This window comes from Mytilus edulis, chromosome 1 (assembly GCF_963676685.1).
Source record: "Mytilus edulis chromosome 1, xbMytEdul2.2, whole genome shotgun sequence".
Classification (NCBI taxonomy): domain Eukaryota; kingdom Metazoa; phylum Mollusca; class Bivalvia; order Mytilida; family Mytilidae; genus Mytilus; species Mytilus edulis.
The window spans coordinates 118,894,472-118,914,473 of record NC_092344.1 but is presented as its reverse complement, the minus strand read 5'-3'; the positions used below and the strand labels follow the sequence as shown (position 1 = coordinate 118,914,473).

Below are 20,002 nucleotides of genomic sequence, written 5' to 3'. Positions count from 1 at the left end.
ATAGTGCGAAAACCAAGAATAATGCTTATTTGGGCCCTTTTTTGGCCCCTAATTCCTAAACTGTTGAAACCTAAACTCCCAAAATCAATCCCAACCGTTCTTTTGTGGTCATAAACCTTGTGTCAAAATTTCATAGATTTCTATTAACTTAAACTAAAGTTATAGTGCGAAAACCAAGAAAATGCTTATTTGGGCCCTTTTTGGCCCCTAATTCCTAAAATGTTGGGACTAAAACTCCCAAAATCAATACCAACCTTCCTTTTGTGGTCATAAACCTTGTGTTAAAATTTCATAGATTTCCATTCACTTTTACTAAAGTTAGAGTGCGAAAACTAAAAGTATTCGGACGCCGTACGACGACGACGACGACGACGACGCCGACGCCAACGTGATAGCAATATACAACGAAAATTTTTTCAAATTTTGCGGTCGTATAAAAATCATCCATGAAATCAAAATTACTTTTAAAATACATTTTTGCTCTGATTTTTTTCTCTTAATATTTTCAAATAATTTTTGCCCTGCATATTGATGAATGTTAGTCATGTTAGTGTTACTAGAAGGTTTTAAAATGGATGTTCTTTAGTTGACAGTGTACAAATTTGAATCAAAACAATCAATAGTCTCTTTTGTTATGCAAAATCCAAAAGTGCCTGAAACAAACACATATTTGGTATACAGACTACTGATATGTTTGATGTGCCTCATATCTTCCTTCTGGCATGTTGGCATTTAAATTCTTTTAAAGATGTCTTGTCTATCCTGACAAGACTTACTTGCAAATCCTCCTTCCAACATGGTGGTAGCTCTGATTCGAGTCTGCCCCGCCCATGTGTACTCTTCATACTGTTCGTCGTCACCTTCAACGTCAATGTTCTCATCCTCCAACTCTCCTCTCTGCTGGAAAAATAACAAAAGTCTGACTCCAAATATCGTTATAATCATTTATTTTGATATTACATAATACCAGATGTTTAATGAATTTAAATACATGATAATGTTTTCAATAATATTTAATCTGACGTGTTCTGAATTTTTAACCTAAAACTATCCAGTGTTCAAAATATGATTTAAAACTTTACTGCATATTTTTAACTTCTAATAATAAACAAAATATAAGCTAAATTTCAATACTTAAACAAATTACTCTACACTACCTATCAAAATATTTTGCTACCTTTTTCAGACATAATTCTACATGGCCATTTAATTCCTCTGAAGTTCCAGACAATTTCTCGTTACATATTGGACAGCAGCTTTCTTCAGTTGGTCTTCTCTTTTTGTTTTTAGTACGACCTACACCAATATAAAAATATAATAATAAATTAATCATGTAAAGTCAATTGAAATTGAAAATGGAATGGCTATTGTACATAGTGTTGTAAGAAATAATATTGAATTAAATAATGATAAATTCAAAATACATTTTAATACTTTTTTCATTGTCAGAAAAATTGAAAACAGAAAGAAAGAAAAAAAGCGGAAAAAATAATCTGTCCTTTGGTAAAATCTTTTATCTAACTTAATTATAACTTTCCATATCTAAATTCAAGTGGACTTATTTTTCAACGCTAATGACTTAATAATTACAAGTGTGATAAACGAGTATATCGCATGATCCATGTTCTCTACGGCTTGTCAACACTTATCATGATATCAGAAGAGCCAATACAAACTTAACTGAGTCACCAGTTCTATCTTACACCATTCGACTAAAAGAATGATCTTATTTTAATTGTTTTATTTTTCAATTTAACTCCGCTATCTCTGCTCAGATCTGTAAAAACTTGTCAAACACTACTTTAAATGAAATAAATTATTGGTCGTCTTTTGAACCTGAAATCATTCTGTTGTTAATTGATTAAGATTTGGTAACTACTTGTGGCATCTCCTTAGTTTATCAATTTGTCTGATCAGCATACCAAGTTTCCGAACAATAGTATCAGGGAACTACCCACGAAGGAAGCGAAACGTAATAACTGACAACTTACTGGTTAGACGAGCTTGACGGTTACATTTGATCCTAAGGTACGTCTGTAAATAGATTAATAACAATAGGGTTAGATTTATATTACACAGCCTTTAACACCTCGGACAATACAAATTCTATACGAGCAATTAGGTCCAAAAGACCCAATGACATGTACAATGTTTATGACAATTAGGGATCACGTTAAGGTGCTCCTATCAGTTACACTAAAATGCAGTAATTATTTTTTTTAATAATTTGACTCGTGATAAGTGAAACCATATTCCTTTAGGGATATATGTACAAATACAATTAACAGGTTAGCTTACAATCCAAAAATATAACATAAATTGTTAACACAAAACAATCCCAAGTCAAAACAACTTCTTTTTTCCATTAAAATATAGGAATGTAAAAATACATTCTATATTTCCTTGATATAAATCCAAATAACTTATGTTAATTTGTCCTAATCTTTCTTGTTAACAACACTTTTGTAATTTGGATTAATAAATATGTAAAATGATTAACAACCATGCTATACTTTTTTATTTTAGAGCCTTTATGAAAGGATACATGTTCCATATATATCATTGTACTTCAATACTATTTCTTACTAATGAAAACTAAAAATATTTTCCCCCCTTTAAGACAGAAAAAGAAATAATACAATATCATTTAGTTTAATCACATTTTAAATACAATGTGTTTCTTCCCATGAAATATAAATTTGGAAGCATGAGGACAAACAAATCAGTTCTGTCTGCCAGTTATAATTTGTATCTTAATAATGGCCTATGCTTAATTGAATTGTAGCTGTATTTTAGGGTTAATTAAAATGTGCAGTGTTAATGTTGAGGTCAGTGTTTCAGACCTTTTGTCTGTCCTGTGGTCATTTAGAGTGGGTTTTGTCTGACAAGGTTTTGACAGTATTAGAAAAACATTTATTTAAAACCAAGGAAATCTGATTTGACATGGTTAAAATAATCTTTTCTTTTTGATTGAGCATAAGACAAATGATTTAAAACAAATCTTTTCCTTGTCAGAGTTTTGGACAGACACTGATATAAATCTTCCATTAAACAGAATTTATTATTATTTATTGATATCAAAGAAGAGGTGACATAGCAAAAACAATTTCTGTCAAAAAGGAACGATCACCTCATACATGTATTAACTTTAAATTAACTGTTTCATAATTATTTCTTAAAAAAAATGTTTACAATAACTCACTCCCATTTTTATTCATTAAAATTTTAACTTTTTTCTTGTTCCTGGGAACTAAATATCAACTGTCTTCACAAAATTCTCAATAAACTTCCAACCTCAGTTCAAAGGATAAAACCAATTAGATTTTCTCTTTCTAAATATATCATAGGTCTCAAAGTTAATAAATTTTATAAAGAAATATTATATTTTTTGTGTTAACTGCAGGTATTTGACTGAATTGTCACACCTCAATAAAATCAAAATCGCGACCTCAAATTAGTGGCAGGTAATTAGAGGAAATACTATTTATCTAATATTAATATAAAATATTTAAATTCTGAATGAAAATAAAAATTTCTAATCCAGTACTATTAGTCATTGTTATCGGTAGAATGTAAAATGAACAAACTTAATATTTACATATTGACAGAATATTGAAGTGATTAAAGACTTAGTTCATATCAAAAGAATACTACTTTATGTAATTTACTCATATCAAATGATAAAATTTGCATAGAATAAAATTGAAACATTTAAATTACTTTCTCATTATATTTTAATCACAAAGATTGAACATTATTTAACACCCATTTATCTAGTGTGAAGGAAGTCCTTTCATCCCCCTATCTAATCCCAGGCAAAGATAAACCACACCGATTTCTTCTGCGGTTTCCTTACAAGAGTATTTATATTAGTATCTGCTCAAGTTTTTATTGAACTTCATTTATACAATTTGTCTGACTACTCCAGCTATTGACAGATTAACACAACAATGACAACCATTTATTTTAACATTGCCCTACTCTCCTTTTCATACGAACATGCTACTGCGTAAAATGAGCAGTGAAATTGTCAATAAGGGGCAGGTCGGCAAAACAATCGTCAACAAATGTTCTAAGAACTAACTTTAGATTACGGATCAATTATAGTCTACAGACACAGAAATATATCGACAAAGAATCGCAACTAATTAATGCTAACACAGACAAAATTATAATCCTGGTGAAACTTGAACAAAATTCGAAATCAATTATTTGCAAGTTTGTTTGACAAACTCCAAGTGCGACATAAAGACTGATTGATCAACTATTAATTACTTTTAAAGACTTCAATGAAATATCGTAAAACAGTTGTAACAAAAGACGAGAGAAAGGCTCCCTGTAAATGAATTATTCACAGCTACTCAGTACGGAAGACGACTTGCATCACAATACTAACTTTGATCTGTGTAAATCCTCTCTGTCAAATGAACATTTAAATCATAGGGGCAACCCCCATATGTTGATCAATCAATGCACCGCCGCATTTTCACATCATGTAAAACTTGCAGTTGTATATTTCAATATCGAAATAAACTTTTTATGAATTTCTGTAATGTTTGTGTATTCTTAAAAGTTATTTGCCATTAAAGAAGAAAAGTATCCAGTCCGTAATTTAATAATAGTTTTCAAACTATCGGTTATATAAACTAACCACTCTCCCAACTAATTAAAACACACCTTTCATCTTTATGAATCAACTAAATGTTTCCATTTTTGTGGTTAAATATCTACAAGTTAAATTCTTTCTTGTTTCTTTTAAAATAAAATATTTTTCCAACTTTCAAAAATTATTTGTTTTTAAATAAAATGAATGTGTATCAATAGCCCTTCTATTTGGCAGATGAAAAAAAAGTCTGGCTTTCACAAAACATTTGAATGAGTAAAATTTGTATTGAAAAGAGACCATGAATAATGTCAGTATTACAAAAATGTATATAAATGCCGCCAGTAAGTTGTAACTTTACCTCAAATCTTGATTGTGAAACCACCTCTGTGGCAGGAGACTCCTTCCCTCGCCTGACTGGTGGTGATGACAAATTCTACAATGAAAAAATATCACTTTATATATATATTTTCAGAAGTTTTGATAATTTTTTAAGACTAAGGAAAAAAAATATGATTATAAATCTTTTTTTCTGGTAAAATGAATTTGTACATACAATGAAATTTTTATTGCTGTTGTTTATTTTGACGGTTTGTCCTAGGAATAAGACAATCTGAAAATTTAAACACAGTGATGGCACACTTTGACATCCCACAATGACCAATACAAATATTATTGAGAGCTAGAGATTTTTTTTCATAAGTTCATTTATAGAGAGCATTGTTACATATGTTCCATTTAGATCATTTGCCCTTTAGTATATTAATTCTCTTGTTTGAAGTCTCAGACAAGACATTTTCAATAAATTAAAACTAATTTTGGCAAGGTTTAACCATTAAAAATAAATCCTTTCAATAAAATATGTGTCTCTTAAAAATGTCAACAATATAAAGCAGTTACTGTATAATTCTTACAATTACAATATTTTCACAGAAAGACAATCTAGGCAATCAGAAAAGAAAATAAGTAAATTAAAATTTATTGTGGTTTTATTTCTTTATTTGTTTGGTCAGAATAGTAGAAAGTCTTGATAGCAAATAAATCATTTATCTATTTAAATATGGTTTTCATTGAATACTATTACCAGTATTATATGTTACAATAAGAACACGGGTAATACAGTTACATCACGGTGTAAAGGAGATCTGACGTGAGAAAAGAACTTCAGGCTAACTGACATCATTAAATTACAAATAAATAGTTTTCTACATTTTTTGTATCTAATTTCTGAATAAAATCAAACAAAATTTGTCAAATTATAAAGTTTAATTGAAATATGATCTTCTTTCCTGTGGTACATGTCCTTTGTTCAAGAATAATGTTCAGAAAAAAATCTGGTTAAAATCAGTGTATCAAATTAAATTGCTACCTTGTTCCTGACCTAGTACTTTTGAAATAATCAGTTATAAATATTCTGAGAGAAAAATATTTCTATTTTGCATGAAATTCAATCGACATTTCAGTACTTCTTTGAAAAGGGAGATAATAAATTTGTAATTACATACATTTTATACATACAAGGTGTGATTTTAATTCTAATTATCTGACTATATTTCAAGTCTACTAATAAATTAGCATTATTTTCCTACTAAGAAGTTATAATAAAAAATCTTGAAATTGTTTAACACACTGCTAAGATAATGACAGTCTCTATAATTCTCTCCATATCAAGGATATCATAATGATAGAAGGTTAGCCATGTAAAGAACTAATAGAAAACTGAATTCTATTAGTCTCACAAACTTCAAATCAAATGATCAAATTAAGGAAAATAAATGTCATTGAAAGATATCCAATACTCTCATCTGAATCTAATTTGTCAATTAAATACTTGTAAAAAACATATAAAACTGGAGTAAATATACTAAAGGCCACACGCCACAAACGCATGTATTCTTGATGTAAAAATATTTGAAAGATTTGAAAAGAATTGTCACCGAAGACTTTATGTGATATTTTTTGGAATTAGTATTTTATGCTAGACTATTTTTCATCTATTTTACCAACTGATCTAGAACATTTCTGATAACAATATAAATATAAACAGATACATTATAATTTTTGAACAAAATTAAATAAAAGAATAATAATTTGACCATATTTTCAAAATATAAGAATGATACATACCTTTCTTCCTTGTGGTGTAGTGTCTCTTGATTTTCTGCCACATCTGAAAATTGAAAATGATAACGATATATAGTAAATAAAATGACAGCCAACTCAGCCAACTCAAAATGAAAGACATAAAAAAAGCCCACAATATTAAAGTGCTGTCACTGAAAGTAATTCATGTGACTACCTATTTATGGATAAGCTTAAATCTGTCGGAAAAGATTCCCACAAATTATTTCTCAGTGACCATTATTTACTTTGTACAGCAATTTGTAATTTACAAGTCCTTTTCTCAGCCTTGTAAAAAATATATCAAACACTGAAATAGTGGCAAATCAAAGATATTGAAAAAGTTGGCCATAGTTTTATATTTAAGATATGAAAAGTAGTTCCTTAATAAACTAAAACCACAGAAATATGTCTTATCACAAACTTAAACAAGTGTTAACACCCTAATGCCAACAATAGCACATATAAGCCTTACTTCCACAGCAGGCGAGACGAAACCTATAAATGATAATATACCTTTGCCTTTTATTTATCTTTATAACTTATGATGAAAACTTTTTAGAATTCTACTCAGATCGCCTTTCTAGAAAAAAAATGAACTAAAAACACTGACGTTGTTCTGTAATGTGTTCCCTTTACATGACAAAAAAATTCCTTCCGACTGAAACCAAAAAGAGTTGTGTCCTCTTTTCACTTAGGAAAGAAAAAGCGCAGGCAAAAAATCCTAAAGATTTCAAGAAATACAGCTTTTCAGTTGTGGAGTAATATATGATCTGTGTTCAAAAAATTTTGTAGTGACGATAATTCGTCAGGGAGAAATATTTTGAAGCAGTTATTTGTCAGGAAGAACTATTTTGAACGAGTATTTTGCAGCAGTAATTTGTCAAGAAGAACTATTTCAGATGACTATTTTAGAGTAGTAATTCCTCATGAAGAACTTCATTAACCATACTGTCCAGTTAATTGAATCTAAACAGCCAAAGGTTTTACATTTCTCCATTAATCAACCAACAATTTAATTAGCATCAAACAATAACTAAATTATTTGTACTCATTAGTGTGTAATTGGTTTGGTCACTTATAAATAGCTGACATTTTCTGTCATTTCACGGACAACCTAATACATACAATTTACTAATTAAATTCAACAAGATGAGTTTTTCAGCAAGTCTTGACTGGCCAATCTAACGAATGGATTCACTTGTTAGGCTATTGTTTACTATTGTAATTAAGTTATTTATACATCTGTTCACAGTGTTGTGACAGGACGTCTGGGAACCCAAATAAAATAATGATAATTTTCTCTGTATTTTTCTAGGTAAGGAGAAGAAAAATTGTCTATCAAGATTTAATCAAATTAACAGTATTTTTTTCTCCATTTATATAATTATTTTTAACAGTTATACCGTATAGTTATATAAGTATTTTCAAATAAAATTAACTGAAGCTTTGCAAATAAGAATTGATTTCAAAATAATTATATTGAAAATCTAATTAACAAAATCTGTTGTTTGACTAATCTTTTTAGAAATTCAACAAAATCACAGAATAAAAGAACTTTCCAAGGAATTTTTTCATTTTAACACGATTTTTTATGAACATCAAAACACTATTTAGTTCAGTTTGATATGCAACATTCTGGTCTTTTGTTATGTTTATATCAAAACCTAATAATAACAAAGAAAACGAAGTTATAAAGAGGTAGTGCCTATATACTTAATGCAGCGTGCAGTTACACTGTTGTTTATATTTTATGTTACATGTTGATTAGTAAATAATGAAAATTGAAGTACCATAATTGCTTAAAGAAAATGTAACAGATTTACGTTATTTCCACCTGGATGTTCTTTATTCCTGTGTCTAATTCTAAATAAATAATGTGTAATGGCAACACAAATCTTTGAACTCAACTATGAACAATCCTTTTAACTTTTTTACCGTTATAATCAATAAAAAATAATAATACTGAAGTATAAACCAACCAATGAACGAAATGATCAAAGTCGCAGCGTATTTAATGATTGTTTTACTTGGTACTATATTGAATATTTGGAAGTGCAAATTATTTCTAATATAACAATAATTGCTGCCACTCGCACCTTTATACAAACTTTCTATATGGTCAAATCTACAATTGTCCTTAAAACTAGCTTTCAATTAGATAATAAAACATTTGTATAACTCAGTCATCTGCCTCAATAAAATGCTTAAGTATTTTTCGAATTGAGAATCGGAAGTACATTTGTTAGAATTATTTGTATTGTTTGCTTAATAAGTTGTAATATCAACAAATAAATATCCAATCATTTGCTTCATTACTAAAACTGAATCATTAAATGAGAATTTTTTGTTTCCGTTTTCGTATTTAATATTTGGAATCAGTTACAGGCAACTTTTCCCACAAAAAATGCACTAAGAATTAATTCAAACAATAATAAAATGCAAAATGAATTTTTTACATTGAAATAAAATATTGTTTGAAAAGTGCACACTACTAATAGATGTGGAATTTTGGGATTTTCTTTGGTGATCTAAGAAAAGGTGTACTGCACTAATTTGTTCATTTTTGTTTTATGCATACAAAATCATGCATAAAAATGTACATGTAGCTACTACCTGATAACATTATATTTATGAGAATTTCAGTGTTTAAATCTAATTTTTCAACAAGTACATAAAATTTAGAAAGACCATTATAACCTAATATAGAAAATATGAAGAATTTCATCAGATCAAATTTGTTAGGAATGCAAAACGAGTTAATCATCATTTAACTATATACACCTGCAGGCCTGCACCTTAACGAATTACAAACACAAAAAACGGAACTCATTGCAACTATATTTTTCATTTTGACTGACAACGAAGTTGCAATATCTAGTAACTTAATGTCTCTCTGTATTGTTATAATCCTCTTCTATTAACTCTCATATCGTACAATATAAAATACTTGATTTGGTCACTACAAAAGATTTTATGGAAAATCTAAAATCATTTACAGAAATGACTACTACACATGTGATAAGGTGGAATAAATTAATAATATTTTATATCACAATACAAATTACGGCCATTAAAGTATAAGTGATATTTTTCATGGAGATTTTTCCAGGAGCCCATTACTGAACAATGCCAGGTGGCACATATAACAATGCTAATTTGCTTCACATACTAGTCAGGTATGAAATTATAAATTAATTTGCCTTATACAGTCACTTTGAGCTCTCTTTATACTTCTATAAGTTATGATTTCCTTCATTTCAAATAATTCTTATCATTTTGTCATTTTTCGATATTACATTTTCATTATGGTATACATTACAAACATGTTACATGGTGTCAAAATACATTTTAGTTTTTATCAAAATTTAAAAGTTTTCCACAACCAATCATATACGCTACCAATCACATGTCCTATACATTGTTTTCACCTCCAGAAATGAAACCAGGCAAGCAGGTCAGGGGTCATCTGTATCTTACAGACCAGTTATTCATAATTTTTGCCATAACAAATATTCAATAATACAAGAATACACAAAATAATAAAAGTACTGTTTCAGCCAAATTCCAAAAATTCTGTCTCTGTTACTAAAGCACAGAAACAAGACAGTTAGTGACCTTCAGGACAGGTATATGGAGAGTTGTCTCATTGGCACTCACACCACATCTTCCTATATCTATAGTCTATAGAGGTCAATGGCTATTAGTGCACTCTACAGTGTATCCAAAACACTTACCTTACAAGTCTGTCTAGTTTCTCCATCTCAAGGGTGAAGTGGTGTTCTATTTCTCCAGCTCTTAATGTAATACCACAAACTGGACAACATGGTGATTGTCCGTCTAAAACACACTTCTTCCTTTGTTCTGGAAAAAAAATACAAATTGAAATATGATAATCATGTAAAATAACAACAGGCTTCACTTTTGTACTTTTTATATTATCTTGTAATATTTGAAATTGTAATGTTCTACACCATAGCAGATTGTTTATTGTAATAGTGTTACACTACAGAAGATTTGTTATAAATGTTTTACACTAAAACAGGTTTTTTATAATTATGTGCTACACTATAGCAGATTGGTTATTGTAATAGTGTTACACTATAGCAGATTGGTTATTGTAATAGTGTTACACTATAGAAGATTTGTTATAAATGTTTTACACTAAAGCAGGTTTGTAATAACTTCGTGCTACACTATGGCAGATTGGTTATTGTAATAGTGTTACACTATAGAAGATTTGTTATAAATGTTTTACACTAAAGCAGGTTTATAATAACTATGTGCTACACTATAGCAGATTGTTTATTGTAATAGTGTTACACTATAGAAGATTTGTTATAAATGTTTTACACTAAAGCAGGTTTTTTATAATTATGTGCTACACTGTAGCAGGTTTATAATTACTATTTACTACTCTATATCAGGTGTGTTATTACAATGTGCTATCTATTAGCAGGTGTGTTATTATAAGGTGCTTCACATTAGCAGGTGTGTTATTACAATGTACACCACTATAACATGTTTGTTATTACAATGTACAACACTAACATGTTTTTTATTACAATGTGCTACACTATAACATGTTTGTTATTACAATGTGCTACACTATAACATGTTTGTTATTACAATGTGCTACACTAACATGTTTGTTATTACAATGTGCTACACTATAACAGGTGTGTTATTACAATGTGCTACACTATAACATGTTTGTTATTACAATACGCTACACTATAACATGTTTGTTATTAATGTTTGTTATTACAATGTGCTACACTAACATGTTTGTTATTACAATGTGCTACACTATAACAGGTGTGTTATTACAATGTGCTACACTATAACATGTTTGTTATTACAATGTGCTACACTACAACATGTTTGTTATTACAATGTGCTACACTATAACATGTTTGTTATTACACAGCGGCATATTTGTAATTGTAATATACTACGTTACAGCATGTTTGTTACAACAATGAGCTGTACAATACTAATAGCGTTACAACAATGTGCTTTACAATAGCTGGTTTGTTTTAAAGTGTACTGCACTATAACAATGTGCTGCATTATGGGATTATTACAGTGTGCTACATCAATATGTAATGTTACAAATGTAACTTAACATTTCAAATTATTCAAATAGTAACATTTGAATGTTTGACTTTGTAATACAATGGAACAATTCTATTTAGAACAAATTTAAAGTCTGACATTAATAGTATTGCAGAGCTGTTTTCACAAAATCTCTCTGGAGAAAAATTACTCATAAATCATGCTCAATTTGGTTTAACTTGTTATCAATTTGTCATGAAAAAAAAGCTGCAGGATTAAAGTTTTTGTACAGTTAAATCACCAACATAATGTTTACAGGTAAGTTCAATAAAACAGTTCCATGCAGACTTGTTACACGGTATATTGAAATGTTACAAAGAGTTGAATAAATTACTTTCAATATTTTGGCTAATGAGACAGCAAACCAACAACACAAAAAAAAAAAAAAACAATTCTAGACTGGAGGCCAATATAGTCTTTGACAAATGTCTACAATATAACCCAATTCTAGACTGGAGGCCAATATAGTCTTTGACAAATGTCTACAATACAACCCAATTCTATACTGGAGGCCAATATAGTCTTTGACAAATGTCTACAATTTAACCCAATTCTATACTGGAGGCCAATATAGTCTTTGACAAATGTCTACAATATAACCCAATTCTAGACTGGAGGCCAATATAGTCTTTGACAAATGTCTACAATATAACCCAATTCTAGACTGGAGGCCAATATAGTCTTTGACAAATGTCTACAATATAACCCAGTTCTAGACTGGAGGCCAATATAGTCTTTGACAAATGTCTACAATATAACCCAATTCTAGACTGGAGGCCAATATAGTCTTTGACAAATGTCTACAATATAACCCAATTCTAGACTGGAGGCCAATATAGTCTTTGACAAATGTCTACAATATAACCCAATTCTAGACTGGAGGCCAATATAGTCTTTGACAAATGTCTACAATATAACCCAATTCTAGACTGGAGGCCAATATAGTCTTTGACAAATGTCTACAATATAACCCAATTCTAGACTGGAGGCCAATATAGTCTTTGACAAATGTCTACAATATAACCCAATTCTATACTGGAGGCCAATATAGTCTTTGACAAACGTCTACAATATAACCCAATTCTAGACTGGAGGCCAATATAGTCTTTGACAAATGTCTACAATATAACCCAATTCTAGACTGGAGGCCAATATAGTCTTTGACAAATGTCTACAATATAACCCAATTCTATACTGGAGGCCAATATAGTCTTTGACAAACGTCTACAATATAACCCAATTCTAGACTGGAGGCCAATATAGTCTTTGACAAATGTCTACAATATAACCCAATTCTAGACTGGAGGCCAATATAGTCTTTGACAAATGTCTACAATATAACCCAATTCTAGACTGGAGGCCAATATAGTCTTTGACAAACGTCTACAATATAACCCAATTCTATACTGGAGGCCAATATAGTCTTTGACAAACGTCTACAATATAACCCAATTCTAGACTGGAGGCCAATATAGTCTTTGACAAATGTCTACAATATAACCCAATTCTAGACTGGAGGCCAATATAGTCTTTGATAGTAAAAAATGTCTACAATATTACCCCTACATTGCAAGGACTCAAAAAGTTGGGATAAGGTATACTCAAAGACTTTCAGCTACTACTACATTTCACTGGTGATGTTCTGTATTCATTCAGAGGATTTTACAATATGTTGTTGATATAAATACTATAAAAACCTTCTGCTAACAATTTTCAAAACTTTTAATGGACTCCAATTGTCCATAAATCTTGCTTTAATCTCTAAAGTTCTTCTGTTTAAAAGTCTAATTGCTCTTTTGTCCAACAAAATTCTGGTTTATAAAACTATAATTGAGTTTACTGCTTTTGTAAGGAGAGATACATCTTAATACCAGCATAAAGATTAAAATGACAAACAAAAATGCAAATTCCCCACTTAAAATTCATAAAAATATTACAAAAGGAATGTTTGAGTTTTATTCTCATAAATTACTTATGGATATTTCAATAAATGTCAACAATCTACATCAAAAAAGATTATTATGAAATCAATGCCATGTCAAGTTGGAAAATTTTGTTTCACACACAAAGCTACGTTAATCCACTGTGAGTACCGCTGACAAGCTTTGAAAGTTATAATCTCTATACGACTTCTTCAATCGTCATATGTCATGCACTAATCAATAAGGAATTTGGACAAATCTGGGGATAATTATTAGGTCACGATCCGATGGGTAGTGTAGATTAAGGTAATCTCGATCATTATTGATGATCAAACACTCATACTGTCTGTCCAAACACGATCTTTTAACATCCCGTCTTCTGTATTCTTCCTGTAAGTCACTTACACAATCATTGAATTATCGATTTTAGTATATATTTTTTTTGTACTTTGAAGAACTTAGGTAAGAACACTGACCACATGCTGAAGAGAGATTTACTGAAATATTACTAAGGTACTCTTATTATAAGACCTAATTTCCTTTATATCTACCTTAAAGCCACATACAATATACATGTAGTGTTAACCATTTTCAAAATTGATCAGTGTTTTGTGGTAATAAGCACTTATATGTATAAGTTTTATAACATTTGGTTGAGGCAAACTAAAGTTAGAGAACAGAAACTAACAAGAGGCTGTCACAACGACAGCAAACCGGATTTATTAACATTTATTTCTGTCCTGCCAATGTCACAAGAACCATAACTGATTAACAGTGAAAGTGAAAATCGTCAATATCAAATTTGACATCCATTTTGTCATCAGTATCAACATATTAAAATTTGAAAAGCTTAGGTTGAATGGTTCATGAGTAAATGCAACAACATGAATGGAAACACCATTTTTCGATCTTTCAAGAACCATAACTGATGAACGGTAAAAGTCAAAATTGACATTATTGAACTTGACCTCCATTTTGTCATCAGTAACAACATATTAAAATTTGAAAAGCTTTGGTTGAACAGTTCATGAGTAAATGCACGGACACGACTGGAAAAGCCATTTTTCAATCTTTCACGAATCATCACTCCTGAACGGAAAAAGTCAAAATCGTCATTATTGAAATTGACCTTCACTTTGTTGTCAGTAACAACATATAAAAATTGGAAAAGCTTTGGTTGAACGGTTCATGAGTAAATGAACGGACACGACTGGAAATGTCATTTTTCAATCTTTCAAGAACCATAACTCCTGAACGGTAGAAGTCAAAATCGTCATTATTAAACTTGACTTTCACTTTGTTGTCAGTAACAACATATAAGCTTTGGTTGAACGGTTCATGAGTAAATGCACGGACAACATTTGGTTGCCACCAGCCCGACCGACCACCGTACATCCCCAAATCAATAACTGACATTTTGTCACAAAAATCCCGTTAAAAATACAGCTATTTTTATGTTAATAAAGGGGCACAACTCAAGAACAGTAAAAGTGACGCCACCCTATCTGAACATGATCTGTGTTTTGTGGTTATAAGCATTGTGCAATAGCATTGTATACTAGTATTAGTTTTATAAAGTGACACCACCCTATCTGAACATGATCTGCGTTTTGTGGTTATAAGCATTGTGCAATAGCATTGTGTATTAGTTTTATAAAAGTTTGTTGAGCCACACTAAAACAGAGAATAGAAACCAAGTTTGGGGATGTATGCGACGGTTAGGACAGACAGGACGGACAAGGGTAACACTTAGTGCCCCCCTACAGAGGGAGCATAAAAAGAGAAACTATTATTAACCTGGTACTTGACAAATTAATTGAATTGAGTACCCAAGTACGTGATACAATAAATAATACAAGACCCCCAGTTAGTATATGCTATAAATTATAAATCAGCATGGATCTCATTTAGATTTCACAATGCTGCAAAACATGTTGTAAATTGTGTACTTTTTGATATATAAGTATATCATAAACTTGATGTCAATAAAAATTAAGCAGTATAATAACTGATCTACGTCCTGTGATGAAGTGTTTGCAAAGTACCTGTTACCAAGTCGTTAGTCAAGTTTGTCAGGTAAATTCTCTAATTTATACCTATCCAAGATCATAAAAATTTGACATCCCAAGTCAAACATGCTTTGTAGCATTAAATTTTCAGAAATACTCATATCCAAATGATTATATATTACACGTTAAATAATAAAGTATTACAAAGCATGGCTACTTTATTGACATTCCAGTAATAAAATTAAAGTTGTCACTCCGTCAAGAGTCCATAGTCTTTGTTTTATTTGAATTATAATTTCTTAAATCTTAGTTACAAAGTTTCCCTGTGCCACTTCAGTTCTAAATATTCCTTTACTGGCATATCGTATTGAAATAAAATTTATATATTTTTTAAACTACTTGATGTAAAGTTCCCCACCTATTTACAGAATCTGACCCCCTTTTCGTTCATGTTTGTACATTTTTAATTTATATTCTGGATTTGTGAAACATGAAGAGAAAGCACTTAGCACTACAGACGGAAAAATTTCACAAAATACCAATCATAGATCCATAATCAAACAGAGAATAGTTCTACTCAGGTTTGTGAATTTTTGTGAAATAAATGGGTATTTTTGTAATGTTTGATGATGGCTTACGACGAGTCATTAGTACTATTGGTTGCACCCTTTCAGACTACTTAACTAATCCAGGGATTTGCATGAATCAACAAGAATTTTTCTTCTAAATATGTTTAAGACCTGCAGGTGTGTTGAAAAAATAACATGAAGATTTAGAGGACTTTATTAAAGTATAGGTTATCTATGTACCCTGCAGATAGATAAGGTCCAGTATTGGTTCTGGAGCTAGCATGCCGAGTTAAAGGATATGATAGCAACATTGTACTGGATATACAAAAAAATAAATTATGCCTACAATTTTTAGAATATTTTTTAAATGTAGCAGTATACAAAAAAGTTTACTTATTTTCAGTATAGAGGAGTGTTACAAAAAGAATGATGAAATACTGAATTTGAGCATATACTGTACATGCCATTTCCTTGAAAGCTGTGGATCTTTTTTTTGTTAGAACAGAAGCTTTTACCTTCAAAACTACTCATCCACATTTAGCAACATAACAAATGCCTAGGTTAAACATGTAGATGCCTATGACTTAGAAACTGCTCCTTCACAGTAGACATGTTAACATTGAGTTTAGAGGCCTATTTCTTCAAAGCTGCAGTAGATATATACTTATTTTGAGTATAGAAGGCTGTATTTTCAGCAGCCAGTCCAAGTCATAGATTGATTATAATTTGATGCTGTTTATTTTAAATGTATGGAACATTGACCTGTATCTAATATAAAATAGAAGATGTGGTATGATTGCCAATGAGACAACTGTCCACAAGAGACCAAAATGACACAGACATAAACAACTATAGGTCTCCGTAACCACATTATGAATAAAAAGATGTCTTTAAAACGAATAATAATAGACTTTCAGGCTTTCCTAGTTAACAAGCAATTCTGTATGCTCAAATTCTTATTATTTAAAAATGCTGTTAAACAAATATATTAGATAGCTAACAGCATAAATAATGGTGAACTCTGATAGACAGTTCAGTTATATGCTTAACATCCTTATAATCTTTAAATTTGGACTGCTGTTAGAAACAGGATAAGTCAGATATGGACAGAAATACAGTCAAATCGCCCACTTAACTGCTAGATAGGAGAAGTTTAGGTAGCAATATAAAATCTGGTAGAACATACATGTATATATGTAACAAGTTCTGACAATCAAGTTGGCCTATTGAACACAAATTCATCTTTGCTGGACTCTGACTGGATTCTAACCCCTGGCCAGCAAAAAATGACACAAATTGTACTGCCAAAGTTTTTTTAAATTATGTCTATTAAAATTTATTACTCAAACTTTTTTATCCTGAATCTGACACTCTATAATTACATATTTACGCAGATGTGTTCAGTGTTTACACTGAAAACCATACACCAACATGTGCAAGAATGATCTGTTTTTCTAACAAGAAATGAATTGAGTCTGAAAACAATTCCCACTTCTTTTATTCAGCCTATGCAGATTTTCCCTGATATAAAGAAGTACAAACACCAAAATGGTTTTCAGACAGACCAAGAACAGAAGTGACCGGCCAAATCCAGGAGTTATCAAAAAACTTTGTTCATTTGAGTCTGTACTTGTTTACCTTGTTACAAAGAAGTAGCCTTAGTCTATAGTAGTGGTAAAATTGGCCCAACTTCTTTACATTATCCATAGATTTGATGATTTTATTGACTCAAGCATTATCTTCCCGCAATAACATGGGTCGGATCAATTTAAAGTTCCGAGTGGTATAATTGATTTCACTCACTTTCTTATAGCCTCTTATTTATCCCATTTATTTTACAATACAAATATTGTTTGACAGAAATTACCTAAAAAGATATTTGGTTTTCTAATTGATTTTGGACTAGTGTGTTTGGTGATAAGGCAGGATTTCTATGTTGACTTTAAGTTAAGCATGATCTTCTGTTTCCTCTATACAACCTCCTCATTTCTAAATTAAACAACGAATTTTCACCTTCTTGTTACTTCTGACAATCTTGATCAAAGGAATTGTTAACAATAAGGTTCAATATGGAATAACATTTAGATAGACCAAAAAGGTGATATCTAAGTTTATAAAACTATTCATCATTGACAGATTTACTCAATAAGAACCTATAATCCAATTTCCCTGCCACAAAATTAAACACCTGTGAGCTAATTAAATATATTGTACTATTGGAAAAACAAAAATTTGTCAATTTAAAACCAATATGGACAGTTTTATAGCTGTTTATAGACTCTATAGAGATCAAAGAAAGATATTATAATAGTGTTATAAGTAACTACTGAAAATCAAATCATTTGATATATATATCATCCCTTTATAATGCCTTAAACTATTATATATATATGTGTAACCCTCACTTTTTTACTTCTGTTTAAAAAAAATTAGTCCATTCTTTTGATTTCAATTAATTAGATATTATTTAATAATAAATGGAATGTCTTGATTTGGGAAAATCATTTCAAGATGTCTTTAATGCCATAGATGTATAATTGGTATTCAAGTTTAAAAAAAAATAATCAAGTCTTAATATTTTTTTTAGTTTTTTTTTTTAATGAATACTTGTTAGAAGAAAGTAAAAAGAAAACTGCTAAGAAAAAGTATCCATTTATGTTATGTGTAGGCCCAGAACTCAAAATTTGAATAACAAGTGATCTTTCTGTCAAAAATTTCTATTACAAAATCAAATGACATTCTCCGGAAGTCTTATTTTTGGTTTTGACTTTCTATCATTTTTTGGTGCTTTAGGAAAATATACACAGGTAAAATAGCTACGGACGTTTTACGTCCGTAAAAAATCCGTAAAACGTCCGTATTATACGGCACGTCTACGGACGAATAGTACCACGGACGTAAAACGTCCGTTGCTTCCCATCCGTAAAACGTCCGTAAAACATCCGTAATACGGATATTTAGTACCACGTCCGTATTACGGACGTTTAGTACCACGGACGTAATACGGATGTTTTGTACCACGGACGTATAACGTCTATTATAATTATGCATTATAATATATATATATTATAGTATATAACACACTTATTGTAGTATATATAACACACTTATTATAGTGTATAGTATAGTTTGATTTTTATGCAACAGTTGCATTGTATTGCTGAAACTTTTGATGGAACTGTCTATGATAAAATGCTATACTTTTTTTTAAGGTGATGATACTTTTTATTTGCATTTCCTTATATCATGTATATAGTCTCCTAGTGTTCTATCTAAAAAAAATATTCTGATGCAATACACATACAAGGATTTTGTCAAAGAACTTTCTGTCATACAGTGACTTGTTGTTTAACAAGTTGAATATTGATGATATCTTTTTAAACATTTTACATGATATTTCAAGAGTAAATCAACAATAATCAGAAGTATTTCAGTGGTGGTCTTTGGTTCATATTTTGCTTTCATGTATTAACTTGATAAAATAAGGCTCTTAGTTTTCTCTATTTGTCATGTCCAAACCCTTTCACAACACACTATATAGTTCATTTTTTTCATTGTTGGAGGACATATGGATACCTATAATAGCTCACTATCACATCATGTGAACTCTGGTGGATATTTTTCTCATTGGCAATTCAACCAAATGTCCTTACTTTTATA

At 30.3% G+C, this 20,002-nt stretch overlaps 1 protein-coding gene across 7 annotated transcripts in view; it reads right to left on the bottom strand.

Annotated features, from left to right (window-relative positions):
- The window catches only part of LOC139502896 (E3 ubiquitin-protein ligase Rnf220-like), a 54,579-nt gene that overhangs the window by 8,667 nt on the left and 25,910 nt on the right, over positions 1–20,002 (bottom strand). For 2 of the 7 annotated variants that reach the window (XM_071292596.1, XM_071292568.1), the window contains exons 3-8: positions 10,462–10,588; positions 6,731–6,773; positions 4,965–5,039; positions 1,992–2,034; positions 1,178–1,302; positions 777–900 (exon numbers count right to left, since the gene is read on the bottom strand). In XM_071292596.1, coding sequence (XP_071148697.1) covers positions 777–900; positions 1,178–1,302; positions 1,992–2,034; positions 4,965–5,039; positions 6,731–6,773; positions 10,462–10,588 — 537 coding nt within the window. The remainder of the gene's footprint in view (positions 1–776; positions 901–1,177; positions 1,303–1,991; positions 2,035–4,964; positions 5,040–6,730; positions 6,774–10,461; positions 10,589–20,002) is intronic. The other 5 variants (XM_071292603.1, XM_071292581.1, XM_071292611.1 and 2 more) reach the window with 3 other exon arrangements.